General features: G+C 38.8%; 1 protein-coding gene across 8 annotated transcripts in view; it reads right to left on the minus strand.

The window, feature by feature from the left end:
- The window catches only part of MEIS2 (Meis homeobox 2), a 268,428-nt gene that overhangs the window by 3,834 nt on the left and 243,118 nt on the right, over positions 1-21,476 (minus strand). For 7 of the 8 annotated variants that reach the window (XM_019518951.1, XM_019518949.1, XM_019518952.1 and 4 more), the window contains one exon: positions 1,325-1,383. In XM_019518951.1, coding sequence (XP_019374496.1) covers positions 1,325-1,383 — 59 coding nt within the window. Of the gene's footprint in view, positions 1-1,324; positions 1,384-18,773; positions 19,045-21,476 lie in introns of those variants that run through there. The other variant, XM_019518956.1, reaches the window with a different exon arrangement.

Below are 21,476 nucleotides of genomic sequence, written 5' to 3' on the forward strand. Positions count from 1 at the left end.
CCAAACAATCAGCAATTGTTCCAGTCTCAACACTGAAACACTACATTCAATATCTTGGCTGTCACTTTCAAACAGGTTGTGTTTTTATGAGCTGATTACGTTACCAGGACTATAGAATAAAAATGTTATAGGGGGGCCTAATAAACAAGTTTGTCAAGTCAGTCCTGTTGCATAGGATCTGCTGCTTTACTTACCTTTAATGCAAAACAGTGGAACCCTCTCTCAGTGCTTTGTATTTTTCTTAATGAAGTGAGCACTTAGTGCATTCCTTGCTAATTGTTTAAATTTGAGAAGCTGCAGTTTGTGGTACAGGGTACTTGTGGTCAAACACATTACTGTTATAAAACACAAATATACTTGCACCTTCTTTAGTGGGAAGGGAAATGCTGGACATTACTTTTCATGTTAACATACATACTTTGTTCTTAGTATTTTGCGTGCTTTGCTTTAGTGTTTCCCCTTTTTCACCTGTTAGTGAAGAATAAATTTAATGCTACATAGGAAGATTTTCCCAAAGGATTAATAACCTTTTCAAAAACCTTTGAAGTAAAGCAGCAGGCGAAATCACCATCAAGTTAAAGCCCTTGTTAGTGACAACAGTCATCACCACATGGAGAACAGTTTTATACCGTAACCTCACCGCAGAAAACCACAACTCCCTAGAAGGCTGAGGAAATGCATATTACAAAGTTGCATGATTAGCACTGGACAAGTAACTGTTTTAAAGAGTTACATATTATAAATGATTTAATAAAAATGAAGACAGGAGAGATTGCCAGAAAATTAATGTATTTTAGGGGCAACATATCTGGTGCATTCTTAAACAAAAGTAATAATCTTTTAATATTTTTTTTGTCAGTATGGTAGCACGTCAGGCGTTAGTAGCATATTGTGAATAGTCAAAGCAAATGAATAGATACAATGAGTTTTACAGCTAGCCCTCCAGAAGTGAAAGCAATGCATACACCAAGGAGTTGTGGGTAGCAAGAAAATGAGATTGTCCTGCTGATTGGATGCAGACAAGCAATGAGTAATTCAAGAGTTCACAGTCAAACAAACTGCTTGTGGCACTAGTACTTGTACCCAATTACCAATTCAGAGAGAAAATAAAAAGCAGTTTCAGTAGAGTCAGGGTGGGAAATCTCCAATTAGCACCAATTAGTGAAGTTGCTTCCTACAGCGGAATTCTGGGGACATAAGAAAAAATAATCTCCCAGAATGCCTGGTCGAAGCATTTATTTACCAGGTGATGGGACTCCTGAAGAATAACTTGATGAGGATTTGTGCCTGTGGGACTTGAATACAGATAGTACTTGGAACTTGCCTGCTCGATTTGACTGGTCAATCATAGGCTGTACTATTCTTCTTCTGGCATTAATAAACCTGAAACAGAATACAAAGAATAGAAGTCCTTTCATCAGCTTGCTTCTGTGTTTTTAGAACACCTTTGCTTAAACTCTGGCAGAGTTTCAGTGCAAGGCAGCAGTATGTTAACGGAGAAAAAAAAGGCATAATTGTACTTTAAAGCGTTTTTGTCTAAGAGCTCAGAAACTGTAACTTGTAAAATGCTTATCTTACTGGCCAGCTTTAGGCTGGATTTACTAGAAGGCTTGGAACAACAAGTAAACATGAATGAAAACTTGGGTTAAAAGACAATTGTTTCTTTAACTTCTTCGAGGAGCTAGGGACCTGGTTAAAGTTCACAGGCAAGAAGACTTTTTTTTTTCATCATAGGGGATTCAGCTACCCTTGCAGCTGGCCATAAATGAGGACCAGGCTTTGCCACTCTGTGCTTTCACAAGGTATTGTTAGGTCAGCAAAGCCATCAATTAGGCTGTCTGAAGTTTTATCACCAGCACAGCAGCAATAAGTGCTGGCCCAGAAAGACTTCTGCTCTTCTGCAACTCCTGCAGTTTAAGCCTGTAAAGTCAGGGGTCATTTCGAGGTCAGTGCCAGCTGGGGGCGACCTTTTCAGCCAAGAGGGGGGGCGGCCAGGGCAGAACATAAGGCAACGGCCAGCCGTAAATGGAGGCACCTTTCAACTTGTTAGAAAGAGGGAGTCACAGGTACATGTGTTTACTATTAGGCCCAAAATAACTTTTTTCTCAAACCAGGTACCAGAGCTGTAGTAGGGACCAATGCATCTGAACATTAGGTTATTTGGCCAGAAAGCCTGGATTTAATTTCATCGGTAATCCAAAAAGAAGTGTTTGCATATTTCCTATTAGCTTAATGCACAACCACCCCTCTTAGCTCAAACAGCAATAAAATCAAACTGAGGAGAATAATTTTAAAAACTTATTTTATTCACACACTTTATTCACAACAAGGCTATTTTCTATCAGTCACAAGCCACACTTGTTTTTGTCCCTGCCCTTTGTGTTTTAAGAACACTTTAGGGCTGATGTAGAGGTTTTGTCTGCTATTTCACAGTTCAGACTTCAGTCTAGTGACCCTTAAGGAGCGCTAATGAAGTTGAATACTAGTGTTTAATCCTCTTCAGAAATACTAACATGCCCATCATCCCAAACAGCTTCCATACATTGCCATTGGGCCTGATCCAAACCCCACTGAAATGAATCCAAATTTTTCAGTCCACAAGTGAAACCTCAGTTCATCAGCCCGGTGCATAAAAGTCTAACACTTAAAGTATTGGGCATCAGAAATAAGCAGTACCGGCTGCTGTGTTGCTCTTCCCCCCAGGTTAAAGTCCATGGCAGATAAGAGACAGTACACCTTTGTTTGCATCTCCTGTGATCATACTAGTGGGAATTCCATCAGAGAGATGAATAAATGCTGTAAGTAACACTAAAGGGCTCTTTTGCATCTCTCTGTTTACATCCAAAACAAAGACATTCTTTATTCTTTAAGGAAAGTATAGCTTCGTTGTCAAAAATGTCATCCTGCCTCTGAATTAGTAACGAGTCAAGACTTCAGGTATTAAAAATAAAAACAAAGATTTGATTCTGTTGTTTATTCCCTCAGCTAGCTATGATTTCACCATGGGGGGAGGGGGCTTGGATTTCCTACCCTAACGTTATGATTTCTAGACACGTTTTCATCATCAAAGACAAAGGTCTCTGATAGGACTTAATTTGCTTAGCTGCTTTCTAGTAATGTTACCCACTGACCAAATGGGGGCTGACCTGAACCTTCTCTATCCAGCATGCCTTTTATCAGCTAAGGTTAAGGCCAATAGAGATTAACAGAAAAGCCTGATAAGACTGTTTTCTCTTCTCCTATGAGCTCCTAATGGTGTATACAGATGGCAAGGTTTTAAAGAATGGAATGAGCAGTTGTATAGGCCTGTAAAAAAATCACAGACAACAGAGCCTCCCCCACTTTTTTCTTACTAACCCCTATTTTCAGCGATCTGGCCACTCTTTAGGGAAACTAAATTGCTTTTTCAGTTTTTATTTAAACCCCAATCACTTTTATTATTTACATCTGGTGGTCCCCTTATTTATGTCCCTTTCCACTTCCCTACAAACACTGCCTTACTCAGAGGGCTGCAAAGCATTATGGTTCTCCATTCTCAGCAGGAGAACTCCACACTGTCTTCAAACAAATAATTAAAGGGAAGGTTAAAGGTTCACATAGAGGTCATATCTTTGGACACTGGCCAGAATGTTTACGTTAGTAAAAAAAAAAACCCGGGGTTTACACAACAATGTAGAACTAACCTTGACGATTCTGAGTCCTGTAAAGTCTAACGTGACACAACTGGCTTACATTTATGAGCTTCCAAATGTGGAAACTCTGCTTTAGTGTTACATATTCAATCAGTTACCATGGTATAGGTTTTATGGGATGGATATTGAAAACCCAGCTCCTGTTTCTCCATGTGCTTGCCAGTCATTCACTTCCAAAGGAAAAATTTGGCCCCCTGTTTATTAAGCCCACACGAATAATTCTAGATTCTTTATGGGAGCTACTTAGATGATTCAGTTCTGAAGCCTTGATGGTGATTCCCAAACTCTATTGCCCTAAAGGAAAAAAAAAGTCCACCAAGGGTCCTTGTACTAAAATATATGGCAAAATTTGTATCATAAATTCTGAAAAGAAAGACCATTGTCACCATTGCTAATGAATTTTGATTTTGAGCCCTGTTTTGACTACACCTTTATTTTGGCTTCTACGATTTTCCAAGTGCAAAGAATTGCAGGTGTAACTGCTGTCATTTAGACATGCAAGTACAGGTTTCCCTTGCTTTATGCTTTTCATGCGTTCCTGGAAATCAGCGCATAACTTGAATTCACATAAAGGGAACCTACTTTACAATGTAACAAATAGGGATACATTCCAAGACCTCGACTATACTGACCCCCAGACCCATTTCTATCACTTTTACAAGACAATTTTTGTACTCACCAACTGCAGACAGTATACACAGGCACAGGGCACTATCATAATGGGGATGGCAACTACAGAAACACGGATCACAGACAATGGGTGAGGAGTACAGATCCAGATAGGAGACTATATTTTGGTGCATGTGACTACCACAATGCACTGCATAAAGCAGCTAACTACGATGTGTGGCTTCCACCACACCGATCACCTAAGAGTAACTTTACCTCACATGTAATGAATTTTTGGTATAAAAAGGGTCATTGCATACAGGGGCAACACATAGGGGGTGCACATAGGTGCACGTGCACCCCCTGAGCGTGGCGGTGCACCCCCTACAAAAAGGCGCTGCCAACAGTGTTGGTGGTCACCACTTGCCACACTGCCACACGATCCCTGGTGGCTGCTGCCACCGCTGCTGGCAGCATCTGCAGGTGGTTGCTGACTCCTGGTCGGCACTTGCCATCTCCCTCCCTGCCCCTGCTGCCAACAGCGCTGGCAGCATCTGCAGGAGCTCTCCCACTTGCCACTGCTGCGCTCTCACCACCGCCGTGCCCTGCCAGCTGCCAGAGGCACGTGTCATTCATGATCACATAACAGCTGAAATTTAATTTCATTGGTTCCTTTGAAAATCACAGCCTTAAATGGTAACAGTTGCATCCACTAATAATAATGCTGGAAAAATTACAACTAAAGGTATCTGTACCTACCAAACTGTAGGTGATAAAACAGATGTGCAGCTGAGGTCAGACTGGAAATCAGGCCCTGTATTAATCAGCAATGAGTACATCACATAAACCACCACATAAACGATCAACATAATTGGTAGATATTCGCACAGAGTGTAGTGTCTGCATATTATTTGTTATTGATATAACTGATTTATTATTATTAACAAAAACAATAAAAATACTAATAATAACTATTTGCATTACAGTAGCAACTGGAGGCCCCAACTAAGATCAGGTCTTTATTTTACAAGCAGGTAAGAAAGACAGTCCTTGTCTCAAAGAACTTACATATGAATAGATTGGTTAGACAAGTGGTGGGAGAAGAAAGCATTGCTATTCCCATTTTACAGAAAGGAACTGAGACAAAGAGAGTTTGAGTGATTTGACCAGGTTTACACAAGGAGTCTCTAGAAGAGCCAGACAGTATGGAATGATACATATTTGTTCTATGGATAAACAAGGAAGTCCAGCTCCAGGACTGACCTGTTGGCAGCTTTCATAAGCTCTACATTTTCATATATGTTAAATCTGGCCCTGACCCTGGAATGACAAATAAGGTGTGTGCTGTTTAGAAATACATGAGTAATTGGAATACTTAAACATTCTGCAGACTTGAGATTGCTGACCCCACTAATTCAAACAGTGGGCTTTGGATATGAAAAAATGCTTTTTCTATTAGAATTGTTATATATACCAATCAGATAAATTATATGTATATTTGTACCCAAGAAGTTCCTCTAACTTCAGTGGGCCTTTTTGTAGGAGCAAAGCAATGAGGATTTAGCTCCACATGCAAGATGATGCATTTAAAAGAAATTACATGGCTTTCATGTGTTTTTATCTGCCTCAGTCAGAATAGTATAACAGTAAAGGAAAGTTGAGGAATATTATAGTTTGCATAGCATCTTGAATTACTGCAGTACAGTTTAGCATGTTTCCAGCTTTCATTCGTAATGGGTTGGAGTCGGACTGACTGATCCATCTCTAATTAGTATGATTCCAGTATTTTTTCTTAAATTGTGTCTGTAGAAGTGGAGCCACTGTTTTTTCCCATCATAAAATTATGTTCTATATTTCATAAAAAGGGCTACAAATTGTTTAATTTCATCAACCCATTTAGTTAGTATGTTCTCTCAAGTCACATCAAAATGATTTTAGAAGTCACATTTACCTAATACATTTTAATTTTATGATAAACAATAGTCATCTTAAATTTGAAAGAAATATTAATGCAGACTGTAAAAGAAATAGAGGTTTCCTCGTCAGCATGAACACATCTGACAAAATTAAAAAGACCTGTTTTTAAAGGTTACTATAGGTTGAATTGTACATATTTTTAAATGCTATTGACCACTACATTAGTAAGTCTAAAGGGAATCAGTACCTGAAATAAACTAGAGATAGCACTGATTTATACCAAATAGCAAGCTAGTCTCTTACTTTATTGAAAGGGTATTGGAGGAAAATTCATGTCAGCTGGGTAAGTGTGCAACAGTCTGACTCTGCAGGTGAACAACAGTGGTATTTGGGAATAGGCAATTCATTCCTGACCTGAGGTCTGTGGGGGTTGGTTGAAGAACTGAGTGGCATTTACCCCAGCATTGTACTAAGTGAGGCACGAGCATCTCTAATGTATGACTTCAATGAAACAGAGACATATTGGTCCTCCAGGGTAAATTTTCCCCATTGAAAACAAGGTAGGGCCACAGAATTTAGCTCTGAGATTCATCAGTATCATTATGCACTCCAGGTTCTACTTAAAATATTCACACCGGAAACTGAGGTGATAAAATAGTATATATATTTTTAATTAGCCCACCTACTACATGTGTAGACAGAACTAACAGTCTTCACATTAAAATAGAGAAAAGAACAAATCTGTAAGAATACATTTGCAGTGTAGTAGGTTAAGTACAATGATGCCTAGTCTCCACTTAGATCAGTTTTTGGGGCAGGAACCATGGCTGTCTGTGAGCTTGTAAAGAACACATCAGAATCAGGAGCAATAGGAACAATATTGCTAGACTAATATGGTGTCCTAGTTTGGGAAAATTAATAGATAAGGTAATAGTAGTTATTTTACATTTCTACAAGACAACTCCACCAATGAGCTTCAACATTATATCACAGAGATTCGTTTCTAGGGTAAATGATAATCTGAATCCTTATAAGAGATATAAGGCAATGATCTAGAAATGAAATGTTTTGTACTGTTTCCATTATCCTGTGCCATCCACGAGAATATTTTTAAATACTCAGTGCTCTGCAAACATGGTTTAGATAGGGATGATCCTGGCTATGTGGACAGGTGTTACATTTCTTGAGGGAGAAATGCTGCTCTCCTGCTAGAAACTGCAAGCCTAGATGCATTCACATGGTATCTTATCTTGTGGAGGAAACCTGGTGGATTCAGGAAAGATCTTCCAATTCCAGCCAGGAAGATCTCATCTATAAGTGAGTTTCTCATGCCAGAAGGAACACCTGTAGGCTTCACTTGACTACCCCTACACCTGGGGTAACTGGTTTGGGGAAGGCATGGATGGAGGGCACATTCCCGAGGCCAAAGCTGGCCTCATTTTGCCCACAGGGGAGAGGCAGATGCAAGCTAGGACACCTGTATACCCCCTGTCTCCCTGGGATTTCTAACACTGCAAATTTTCCATAAATTTACAGTGCTAGTAATGAAGAACTGTCCATTTCCCTTGAGAAGGGGGGTAGAATTTGATGGCCTTCTGGGGTCATTCCAGCCCTATGTTGCTATGATTCTATATTACACAAAAAAAAGAAAAAAGGTGTTTCCCCCCCTCCTTTTGAGAAAGAATTACTTTGTTCACAAAATGATGGTATGACAAACTGTGTGTTCATAAAATGTGATTAACTCTCTCTTTGTTCTGAAAGAGTGACGCTTGATGGACTAAAATTGTAACAACTTTTTCTTCCCCATAAATATATCCCTTTTAAAAAAACCTCTGCTTATCAGTCAAACTTGAAATTGAAAGCTAAATTGAAAGCTAACCTTCATAGTTTATTTAACTTTTCACTCCAGTGTGTGTTTCAAACTGACAGAACTGGGTTTAGGTGTCTTTGTGTGTGTGTGCGCGTGCGCGCATGCATAAAAAAGGGTTGATAAACCCTTTGTTTATGCTTCACTGCCTCTGTGCCACACCTGGTTACGAAGTCTTATGTGCAGCATTCTTTGTAAGTATGAAGCTGAGCTAGTCACCTGGAAGTGAGCCAGTGAAAAAGTCTCCCTAAAGTCATAAAAATTGAGAAGTAGAGTCACTTACATGATTGGTTTACAAAGAAAGAAAAACAAGAGGGACTTATTCCTTGACAAAACTTCTAAGAGCAGGATTGGATAACCTTGTCAGAAGTGTTATAGGTATTCCACAGAAGATTATAGTATCTTAAAAATATACGAGCTGGCTGCCTGTTCACTTATGGTTCTTAAAACTTCTGCCATGTCTTGTATATCATTTGCAAAATTATCTTCACTGAAGGTGTCAATTCTAGAATATATATTGTAGCAGTCAGAGGACTGATGTATTTCTGTATTACCAATCTAAAGGATTAAAAAATCTTGAACCAGATCTCCCACAACCACGACACTTTCGCTATAAAATCTCAAGATACTAAGATTTCCCCTTTCTTCTTTGATTTTTGAGACTACTGGTCACACTTCCAAGGTTTTCTTCAAAACCGCAAATGATAGAAATTTTCTGTAATAATGTTCTCATCCAGTTATCAAAGTTGGGACTTTTTAATTTAAACCTGAAATAATATGGGACTTGCAATAAAATCACGAAAGTTGATATTACAGGTATTTATTCATCTCAGATAAAATGCCTTAAAATATGTAACACTTTTACCAGGTTACTAGTTTTTGGAACAGAGGACAATGATGTGGCTTCTGCCAAGACTCTGATTTGTTTTACAGCCAGTAGAGTAGTACACATAGTGTAACTTCAACTACTGCAGAGTTGCACTTGCTTATTCCTTAGATCAGGTGGTTGCACCATGTTGGAATCTTACTTGTAGTTTGGTGTCAAGAAAATACACCCCTTTCTCATTCAATATAAGACAAACAGAGCTAGCAATGAGATATACAGAGCTCAGCCTAGCTTTTACACAGTCTGACTGTTTTACTGCACCCCAAACGCATGTAGTCCTCCCTGTCCGTGGTAACTTCCTACTTGTTTATGCCCTGTCTGGCCCTTGGTGACCTCCCCACTTACATGTACCAGGAAGCCAGGAGATGGAGCCAAAGCATAGCTTTCCAAATGGGGAGATGGGGAAGTGCAGATGGGAAATCATTATATGCTGTGATCTGGTGGAACTGAATGGGACCATGCCTAAGAACTTGGGATGGTGCCCCAGCTGAATGGTTGGCATGCTTATGTTTAGTGCATACTTGTGGTCCTGGGAAGATTGGGGCTAAATGCTCTCATGTAGGTCACATAAGCTTTAGGGCTGCTTCTGTACATATGTTATCTATTAATCATATCCTGTAGGATACAAGTAATTTAACTAATAGGTATATGCTTATTTTTATAATATTATTTTTGCAAAAGTGAACTTGCTTGCTTGACTGAGTATGAAACCATTTTTTACTCAGTTAAAATTTACAATGGAAAGAGGATTTCATTATCCAGGACTGCAAATATTCTATGAAACCCCATTTTGAATGAGAACCAGTTAAAGGAATAAATCCGTTAACATTAAGTTTAATGAAGAACCCTTGCTACACAAAGACGCTGACATAGAGCGATTTTCATTATAAGCTTTCAAGAAATTTTAACATAGGTGGAAAATTATCTTTTATTTCCCTTGGAATTCTGAATGATAATAAACACTATTCAGTGAATGTAATCGCACCTGATACCACATAACAAAACATCCCAGCAGATCGTGATTTCTGAAGCAATGCCTGTTACTCTTTCAGAATGCCATCAGCTTATTCATATATGGTTATTTATCATGCACTGTAAAAGTGATCTTTCAAAGGTACTTGAAAGGAAGGGAGGAGACAAACAGACATACTTCCTTAGCTATTCATATCTTAAAGATAAAATGCTAAGTCAATAGACATAAGTTGTAGTATATAACCTCATCCTGTACTTGATTTATTGCAGATGGGAATCAACTAGAAACTGAATTACTTTGAAAGTTTTACTACTGACATTAAAATTCCGGGTCTGTCTACATACATCTTACGGAGACACTAAACACAATTTTAGCTAATTTGGCATGTACTCTGATATGCTTGCACAGTAGTGTCCAAGTTAAAGGTAGAATTCAGGCAGGTCTATTTATTCTTAACTATTTTATATTAAAGCTGTGTTAATTTATCATCTTAAAAATACAGGGCAAGATTTTCAAAACTGAGTAAGACATGTCCTTTAAATATGAATTCAGGAACCTCATTTTAGATGGTCATTTTTGAAAATCCATAGTTTTGCAGTATTCAATCAAGGTAAAGTAACTTAAACAAATTCTTCTCTAGTTCATGTTAAGTTTCCATCCAATTATAAATTAACCCACAGAGAAGCATTACTGATACATTTAACCTATGTTTAACTTTTCATATTTGTGATGAACTTGGACTGAAGTATTAATTCTCCATTCTACTTCTCAGTGGAAACTACTTAAATATTAACTTACCAAAAATGCACAAAAGATGTTTAGCAATCTTGTACTGGGTATGTTTGAAGAGATCAAGGTGCACTCACATATCCTGTGCTATGGATATCTCTGATTAGCTTGTCATCTACTCTGAAGAAGACGTAGCCCAATTCTCCTATGCCGTGTAGCAGGCCAGCTGTTAGCTGTCTGTCAAGCACCTAAAGTGGACAAGTAGTCCAGGAGCAAAAATGTCACTCCTTTGATCTGGCAAGGAGCAGCTGCTGATTTATAGAGTAGGACTTTGTTCTTCCGTTCTATTTTACTTTCTTTCCTAAGGCAGAACCACAAAATCCAGCAGAAAAAAAATGTGCCGTTCTCTGCAACATCAACAAGCTCTGACAACTGCAACAGGGTTTTTCTTGGCCCTAACAAAGCTCTCAGGCATCTCCTTTGACGCTCACCTTTTTTTTCCTTCTTCTTTTTGCAATGCGGTAGTTATTGTTTAATTCAGCTTCTGTAAATGGAATGGACTGTGGCCAGCAAGCCTGGGGCATAAACACACCTGTATGAAAGAAGCCTACCAGTTCGTGAGTTCAGAAGAAATGCTCCATTTTCCCTGACAGCACATTTTGCCCTAAGTGAACTACTTTTTTTTGTATCCACTGTCCTGTCTTGACCATGCTTGTACATTTTTTTCATTGTTATTAAAATCTTCAAATCTAAAGGAAAGGATTAGGCTGGGAAATATGTATTTTATCTGTCAACCAATGGATCTTAGAAAGCTGATCTTAACAGGCCTCCTTTCAAAAATCCATAGCCAAAAAAATTTATAGAAATATGCCACTGAAAGTTGGAGAAGCACAAATCGTAAAGACATTCACGAAGCAGAGCTGCTGTGCTAGTACCAGCACCTTGTACTGACACTTGTTTCATCCAAGAGCCAGTTTGGGAAAAGAGGTGTTTAATAAGCGATAGAATTTGATCTGACAAAATTTAATCAGACCACCATATTGACAGTATTATGTAATGTTCTGTTCAGCAATTTTAGAGTCATATACTACAAGGCACTGATTGATTTCTGCGAGGTGTTGAGCACCCTATGCTGGGTGTTGAGCTCCTGTCACTTCCACAGAAGCAACCAGAGAGTTACCTCTGTGGAATCTGGATCCTTGATCCCTTCCTGGGTCATGCCCAAGTTGTAATGCTGCAGGCCACAGAGCTGCTAAGCTAAAGGAATGCAGAAGTCTGCGCATATACTGCTTGCTCAGAAGCTAATGTGTATTCAGTGTTTGAACCTGGTGCACACATGCATAGATATGCTATACCTAGACTTCCTAATGATCCAGGTTGATAAAAGGAGGAAGAAGTTTAGCAAACAAGAAGGAAAGAGCTGAATAAGATGAGGTAGCAGCTCCATTGTTTTCTAATGTGAGCAAATATATTTTGCATATATGTTAGCTTGCAGAAATAAATAAAAACTGTGTAGTAAAGGCCCTAAGGGAAGCAGGATAATGATGATGTACAGGACAATATAAGATGATATATTAAAAACTAGGCTGTCAGTGGAACAATAGAATATTAAACAAAAGTCCATAATAATTGTAGAATGTTTAACTACAGGTACCATTCGCTGGTTGGTGGTTGCTATGCTAACCTGTACATGAGAGGAAAGGGAACTAGTTAGGCAATTAGGAGTAATGAATAGAAAAAATAACTTATACATAAATAAAATACACACACACCTCTGTTAGATCACATATCATTGATGTATCTAATCACTTCCCAAATTGTAGTTGTATGATAACATCCCTAGTTTTCTGATCTTTTCTCTTGCTGGACAAACAGAGGTTTTGCTCAGGCTAATTCTCTCTGTCTGTTATGATGAGTAGGATTTAACAAATAGGAGGGTCTTGCCACACAGTATGTGAGGGTCTGTCCACACTGCAGTTACAAGAAAGGTTGCATCTCACAAGTGTGCTATGAGACATAACCATTGTGGAGTGTAAAAGGGTGAGCAGGAGGAGGCTCCCAGCCTTGGAATCACTGATCAGCTGACTGCTGCTCCCAGGCTCAGGGCAACATTGGAATCAAGGCCTCCAGTGAGTTCCTAAGGTGGGAATGGCAGTCAGCTGATTGGTGCTTCCAGACTTGGGAGCCTTTGGCTGGGAGCATGGATCAGCTGATTAGCTTGCTATTTGCCAGTGCAGGGGGAGCCCAGGATCATAATCCCTGGACCAGCGATATAGTGCAATTGGGAACTGATCCCTGATCCCACTGTTGCACCGCTTGCCATGCATGTGTAGCATGGCAAGAGGCACGATTGTTGGAATCATGCATTAGATTCCATAGTGCCTTTAAAGAAATGTCTGCCAGAGGCCTTAGTTGCTAAACTGTGTGGGCCTTAGAGAAAGGAAAATTTTAAAAAAGATTCTGAAACACACTGTCTATACCTACCACTTCACAAACCTGCTTGCCCCATACTGCTGGCTGGTGCCTCATCTCTCCTTAAGGTTCAACCTATGTGGCACAGTCAAACTTACTGGCTCACCAGAGGTGAATGCAAAGTACAGCTGGTGAGCCAGGGATAAAATCAGCTGGTATTCAGCACTGTCCCTGGACTGCCATGTTTGTTGTGATTGAGGACAGACATGTGAATGTTGCATCATTCCTCTGTTCTCTCTGCTGGCTCCATCCTTCAGAACCAGCTGAGGATGGAGACGGACAAGGTTTGTATTCTCTGATGCATTCGGAGAAGTGGGTTTCTATGAATTTCAGTACTCAACTGGCTCACAAAACCTGTGGAATGCACAGGTTTTGTGGGAGTGTCCTAAATCACATCACTCAGTGATGGCTGCTGTTGAAGAATAGCTTAACTTTAATGCACGCAACCTTTCTGGTGTTGTGTTTTTGGACAGCCAGCTAAAGGAAGTGCTTGATTCATATTTTAGGTTTGCCTGTCTTGTCATTGTCCCTTGAGCTCATTGTAAGGCAAGGAAATTGTAACACAAAAAAGGAATATGAAATTAACATTATGAGCGGTTGGTGAAAATTGGCCAGTTTTGCAGTATTTTCATTGTCATAAATGTTGTATATGAGGAATCTATTATACAACAAAGCAAATTTATCTTTATATTAGTTTTTGGGAGGAGTTTTGAAATATACTGTGATCTTACTATATTTTAATAACCAGTTATGGATGGATTTCAGTATGGATTCAGAATATTCTGACTCCTAATAGCACTTGCAATACTGCTGGGAGAGTAGTTAATCCTGTAAACCTGCATTTGAGGCTGTAAAATGGGTAACAGGGAGCTGAATCCTGCAAAATAATTATTGTTTCAGTGTGACTTGCTACAGCTCTTTTAGCACGTGATGTAAATGTTTTTAAAAGGAAAAACTCCCATTTTCAGAAGTACCAGGCCCCTTTTAAGCCAGTTACAATGACTTTTAGTGAAATTTAAGCTCCTAAAGGCTAGATCCAGAAAGGGACTCAGGCACAACCGTACCTAAATTTTAGGCAACAATCACCTCTTCCCCAAATTAGGTTCACTAGGTAGACTGAGGAACCTAGCTGTTATTTTAGGAAACCCAGCTCAGAATTTAGAAGCCAGAAATCCTTGCCTAATTCTGGAGGCATTTAAATTCCCATGACACCTAAATTTCTGTCAATACAATCTTCTAGGGCCTACATTTTTGCTGCTGTGCACACACTGAACTGCCTAAGTCTTGGCAGCACTGCACGACCCACCTAAGCCCTGCCCCCTTTAGGGAATTTACCACCTAACTCCAGGCTGGAGTGAATCATCAGCTTCCACTTAGGATTCTCATATGTTATCACTCTCTCGGAGGCAGGCATCTAAGCAAAGCCAATCGTGTCTTACAAAAAACACAGAGCAAGCCCATCCCATTCCACCCAATAACATAGTGTTTAGGGTAGTCACTAGGGAGGCAGGAGATCTGTTTGTACATCTCCACTCAACTTAATATGGAATCCAAGTGTTATCCTAAGAGGGTGGTCAAACCGCTATGCTCCTAAAGTTGTCTCAATATCTCCTATTGAAACTTTGCACAAAGAAATAGTCATTGGATTACAGGCTGCACTCTGCTTCTCCCCTTGAGATTGTCTCAAGATGAGGGCCCTAATCAGGTCAGAGAGTCAACTTCTAATCTTTCCTTTCTTTGCCCCAATTAATATTTTTAATTATATTTATAAAATAAAACGGAAAAATTTCTAACCAGAATGCTATCTCACTGTGGTTAGGACAATCAACTGGGATTTGGAACAGTGGGGTCAAGCTCCTATTCCAAATCAGACAGAGTAAAGACTTGAAAAGAAGTCGTCTTCTTCTCAGGTGAGTGCCCTGACACTGTACCCTTGCCTCTTGGCTTTCATGCAAGGTCTGATTCAACAGATGTGCTCCAGAAACACCTACCAGATTGAGCCCTGCAGCTGAGATAGGCAGGGGAATGCTTAGTCTGCTAATTCTCCTGGGGCTTGGGCTCCAATTAGCAGAGTTGCCTCAAGAATTTAGGTGTGTTTGTACATGCTCACCAGAGAAAACTTTGGCACCTACTGGAATTTACCAGCAGAAATTAGGCACTAGGAGACCTTAAGCACCCAGAAGTTTAGGCAGAAGCTGAATGAAGGATCAACAAATTTCAGTGGTGCCTGACCCTTGGACTTAAGGGCCTAAGTCCATGTATGGAGTTCTCCATCAAGTGCTTAAATCACTTTTGAAAGTGGGACTTAGGTGCTTTTGAAATGTTATCCATGCTTAACTTCAATGACATTAGTAGTTCCATTAACTATGTGTGCAAAGTCAGTAACCACATGAACAGCATTATGGGTGAGCCAAATCCTGCATTGGTACAAATTGGTGTACATCTTTGGAACCAAATGAGGCTGTGCTGATTTATAGTAAGGATCTGACTGTGGTGGGTACAAATGAAGAATCTGACATTTAAACAGGATATGTTTGTACATGTTGGTGCATCTAAAAGATGACAAGCTGATAAACTGGGGCAAACAAGACAAAGTTTTTTATGGCTTTTAATATTCACAGTTTTTGCTTAAAATTGTGCATCATAATATTCTTCATTTTCAATTAAAACAAATCCTTCTATAAATTGAGATTATAGTATTTTGCTTATCATTGATGCTTAATTAAATTATATACATGTCTGAAAGGTATGCACATACTGATGAGGAAATACTCTTTAAAATACACTAAGCAAGACTTGGGTCTTTAACATTAGGTCAGTGTTGTATGAATTGTGATTCAAAATATAGATTTTGTAAAAACAGGGTCTGGAAAAAAGTATAAATACATTCATGATAAATTTCACTGTAAAGTTAGTTTTTAAAAGAAATCTACTTCTATGCAGTATTTTCAACTAAAACACTGCAGGATTATGCTAATACATGAGATCCTGAAAGCAAAATTGATGATAAACTGACTGTAAATAAAAATGAGTTATTTTTTTCAGCTTGGATACTGAAATAAAATGAAACACAGAAAGATAAATCCACAGCAAAAAGTGAAAAATTATGTTACATTTTATATTTCAGTTTGAATTCTTGCAATTTATTAGTAACAGTGTTAAAAGGCATGATTGTTCAAAGTCATGATTGTTACCTTAATAATTACAGGAAACAGTCACTATTTTAAAGAAGTATAGATTTACACCTACACACCTTTAGCGTGACAAAGTCTCCAACAGGCTAATAAAAGCAACAAAATGTAAGCATTTATTGACTACAATCATATCCTCCTAAGAGCCAGATCATCTAGCAAAAGAGAGTTTGTTTCCTCTTCTTGAATCTCCCACAGTTGTTATATCCAGTCTTTCCAATGTGACTATATTATCATCCACAAAAATTTTAGCATCATCGTAATCATAAAATATCTATTTTATATCTTTATAAATCACATGAGGCCTAGCAGACTCCAGTAATGCCACATCTGCTTTAATCCTAGTAAATTCTAGTATGAGAGAGATCAGCCTATGGTGTATCAGCTTAGTTTCCATAACCATTTCAGGAAATGCAATAGGCTGAGTCAATAAAATATCTACAGACAAATACAGTGATCCACAGAGAAGTTGGTACATTTAAATGGACCCTGACAAAAAAATCACTTGAAGACATCTATGTCTATCTCATATATGTCCAGTAAATACTAGTACATTTCAGAGGGTGTTGTTAAAGGTAGACGGTCCATTTAAAACATTGGTTCAACTCTGAAGGCATGGTAAATTAATTCAGTACCTTATCACCTTTATTTCCAGAAGACTGCCTACCTTGTGTGGGTAAAACTAATACCTTGAAAACCACAAATGCCTTTTTTTGTAGGGTCACATTTCTTACCTCAGTTTCAAATGCAAATTTACAGGTCTCTTAACTACCTAATTGCAGTGCAATTCACATAACTATACAATTACTAAAGTTTGCATCTGCAATTCATTCGCAGGTGGTCAAATGCATGTAAACATTCTGTGAGTGGAAGCTCTGTAGGCACATTTTGCACCCTCACCAAAAAAAGCTGGTGTTCAATCATTCTGCACATTTATATTCAGTGGCCGCATCTACATGAGAGACTGACTGCTCAGTAGCCTAAGACTACTGCACAATAGCATCGCGTGGCAGAACGTGTGGCACAATGCTACTGCACAGTAGTCTCAGGCTAATGTGCAGTCAACATCACAAAAAAGCTGTTCATCGGCACTACTGTTCAGTAATGCGGGTTACGGCGCAGTCATTTAGTACTTGTTTATACAAATACTAAATGACTGCGCAATAACGCCTGTGCAGTCAGAGTCTTGTGTAGATGAGGCCACTGTCACCTATGAACTTGGACTGTTGGACTTCTTAATTGGTCTCTCCTCTGATATTCAATATAACAGAAATAATTATTTATACTATTTCTTCTTATGTACTGTCATGTCATATCTTTCACAGAATTGTTTAGCAATTAAGAAGTATAAGTAAGGAGACTATATCTATATTGATATCACCAATATTTTAAAATATATGGAGTTGGAGGAGGGTGTTGCAGGTGACTGAAAAGGCTGAAATCTTTATTTTTCTTATGACTGTGCTGAGCTGAGAGAAGGAGCATAGAAGATAGCAGAGAGGAACCTGTCCAAGAACTATACTTGGGATTTTGCTTTTGTTTTTACAGAGTTTTAAAAACAACTTTGAAATGGATCCTGAGTGAATGGTTGAAGCCAGTGGAACTATTTGAAGGAAGGGTTTTTATCTCATATTTGGTATTTGTAAGGAAGCAGCAGGTTTTGTACATTATAGGAGGTGGAGAACTGGGACCTTGGATCTTAAAAGAAGGGAATTACAGTAATAGGCAAGGTGAGAGGAGATGAAAGCATGAGCAGAACTGGCATATGTGATTAATGCTCTTGACACTACAATGGGCATAGGTGCAAACACAGAAGGTGTAGAAGGAAAAAGAGCAGGATCAAGGATCACACCAAGGTTATGAACAGCAGGAGCAAATGTGAGCGGTGTCCTAAAGGCACAGAGAGCAGGAATAGTGCTTGAGAATGCCCAGGAGAATGACCTCGCTCTGAGATAACTGCCAATTCTATTTACTAGGCTATAAATCCATCTATGGAAAGTAACAGTGTAAAACATAAACTTCTTTTAATCAGTGCCCTGCTTACTGTAAAAGCTTGTTAGTCAAACATGGCTGTAGTTCTGCTATCCTCCTCTTCAACAGCACTACCAGCCTGCATTGCCTACGTAAGTGTGTATCTACGAAATAGGACATAATTTGTTCACTGAGTGCAGCTAGGCATGTGGCCATGCATCTGTCTTTGACTTGTGTGTTATTTTAATACGATGCATAATCCCCTTTTTTGAGATCTTTTCTGTTTAATTTTACCAGATGACTTTTTACACCTAAATAATTCCCCAGGGAAGACATCAGAACACAGCTACATTTCGAAAAAGGAAAAAAACTGAAAATAAAAAGACATTTGTGTCAGACAAGTGCAAGAATTTGTTAATTTGTTGAAAACAGCATTGAACAGTTTCAGTTCATCTATAAACATGCTCAGTTTAATACAGCTTTGTGACTCAGGCTCTGAAGTAATGCATATGTGTGTTAGGGATGCACACAAATACCTATCGATTATTTAACAATTCCTTGCTCTTGTTTATGGAGTGCTGAAGCGCACACACACAAAAATCAGCCTTTACTTATAACTGTTTTAAACACTACCTGCCTGCCCTCTGACCCCCAGATGATCCTGGATGCGGTCAGCATGGGTGAAGGGCTCGGTTTCTATAAGCAATCCTGTCATTCAGGTTAACAGCAATGATTCACTTGCAGGAGGCAAAAAAATAAAAACATAAAAAAAGACTCAATTGTTGGACTTATTGACTCCAGAAAGGGCAGCTGCTCTATCATTACCACAGAGTGCACACAACCTGAGCTCTGTGTTGGTCCACTTAAAATTACTATTTGCTGTGAAGGATTGGCAAAGCAATTCTTAAAATGATGGGGTGAAAGTAAGAGAAGCTCCATTATGAGCTTTTCTTTTCCTTTAAACAGGAGTGAGCAGTGCGTGATTTTTTTTGAGTGTGACCCACTTATTACCTTTTGTTCACTTGCCTATATTAACATATATTAACTGACTAGATTTCCCTTAGAAACAAGTGAATTTCATTAGGTAATTGTATCACAATGGCCATCTATTTGGTGGGGGGAGCAATATTCAGTCTAAACACTTACAATACGTGGAACCTGATGGCTATACCCATCCATCCATCTAACCATCCAAGAAGCCTGAAAATACCTGCTGGAAATGTAAGACCATTGTGCAAATCATAAACAAGAAGACAGGTTCTTTTAAAAGGGCAAAACAAATTTAATTAAATAAACATCAAAATTATTTTCTTGTCACTATATACAAGGCTTGGTTAATAACCACGACATACTAAGGTTGCATAATTGTTCTTATGGAATGCTGGTTCTCAGAACTATAATGAGTTGCTACTGCAGAAAAGCAGTGAAAGTGGTATCCCCACAGAGTTATCCTCTAAATTATTTATACTTGCAACACTCTCACATAATGGCAGTTTTAAACTCAAACAAACAAAGCAAACCACACAATAAAGAGAGGGGAAGATAATGTACAGGAACCCTTTCTGAACACAAGTAAGTAGAGAGGTGAGTCAAACAAACTAATCAGAATTTGTTTCCCCACTAAAATCCTCATGAGACTTACAATCAGACAGCATCAAAGCTAGCTGGGGTTATGTCACCTTGGCAAGGGATTGAACAGCAGTGTTTTAGCTGCCTCTGTTTTATCTGTCACATCTAAAATGTAAAGGAATGCAAACTTCACTTGTATTGCGCAAGTTTGCTTATTATCTTTGAAATTCCAAGGCAGACCCTGCCCCTCCTCATCCCCCCAAAAGCTTAAGTGTCAAGAGGGTGCCAGTGAAAGCAGACACTGGCATTTCTGTGTCATATTCCTCCTGTAGGCTATGGTGTTAGGTTTGCAGAGGTTTGTTTTTGTGATTATTTTAAACAGCCTTAGCACTATATGTTATCCACTCTGCTTTGCACACCTGCCTGCCTGCCTTATGCTCAGTCTAAGGAGTCAACACACTTTTTGTTCTCATAAGGAAATCAAGGCTGGATGCCTTTCTAGAGGATAAACCAAACATAAGTTATCTGGCTTAATACAATGGAACCTGAGTGAAATTCAAGGGTGAATACAGGAAGTCATGCTTAATGATCTAATGGTCTCTTCTGGGCTTAAACTCTATGAAACCGTCAACGTATGAAAAGAAATACCCTATTCACTTTCCATCAAATAACCTGTGGAGGAGCTCTGGATCTTAAAATATCCCCTTCAAAACAAAACTCCATGTGAAATATTACAAAGTTAATACAAAGTATCTAATATTCACTTCAAATAGATTTCCATTTCTCCTCCATAGACAAGATAAAATGACATAAAGAGGCTATTCTGTAAAATGAACGTATATCTAAGTACTGTCAACCTAGACTTTTAAATGTACAATTCTCTCTGAGTGACTCATTTTCTGGGTGCCCAGCTTGAAACACCCCACCCAAAATAAATCATACAAATGTCAGTCTTCCTGTTTGAGTGCAGTGACCCTTAAATATTTTGGGCCTAATTCCCCATATGCTACTTTAGTCTTGCACCAGTGTAACTCCATTGATTTCAGTTGTGTTCGACTGGTATAAAGTTGATCCATCACTGGAGTAACACAGTGATGGATCAATCCTTGTATTCAGACACATGTTTTCTACTAGATAATGGCTACTAATATATTTATGAATTTTAAAATGCTTTTCAGTTCAACTATCCATTGTTACTATGTGCAGGAAGTAAAGAAGTAAATTACAACCAAGCTTTTAGGGGTTTATTCCCTCATGATGTGCTTATGTTGTGAGTGTCAGGGGAGGGTAAGTATATAGTGCCCTCTACATAATATATGATACTGTTGAATATTCTTAAAGTAGTGTCTGTGTGCATGTGGTTTGAGAGACAGAGATATTACCTACTACATTATATATTCCTAGATACTTGGTCATATTTCCCTATCCCAGCTTCACAGCTTCTCAAAATTTTTACAACTGTAGCTTAAAGGGGTTTAAAAGCAATTGTTGTATGGATTTCAATTCTGTCCTTCTCACCTAAGAAGAAGCTGTGCTCCTAGGGCTATAAACAGCCTTCAGGAAAGCTTGTAACTCCAACATCAATGGAAGTTGTGTGTGG

This window comes from Gavialis gangeticus, unplaced genomic scaffold (genome assembly GCF_001723915.1).
Source record: "Gavialis gangeticus isolate Ggan-Ray unplaced genomic scaffold, GavGan_comp1, whole genome shotgun sequence".
Classification (NCBI taxonomy): Eukaryota; Metazoa; Chordata; order Crocodylia; family Gavialidae; genus Gavialis; species Gavialis gangeticus.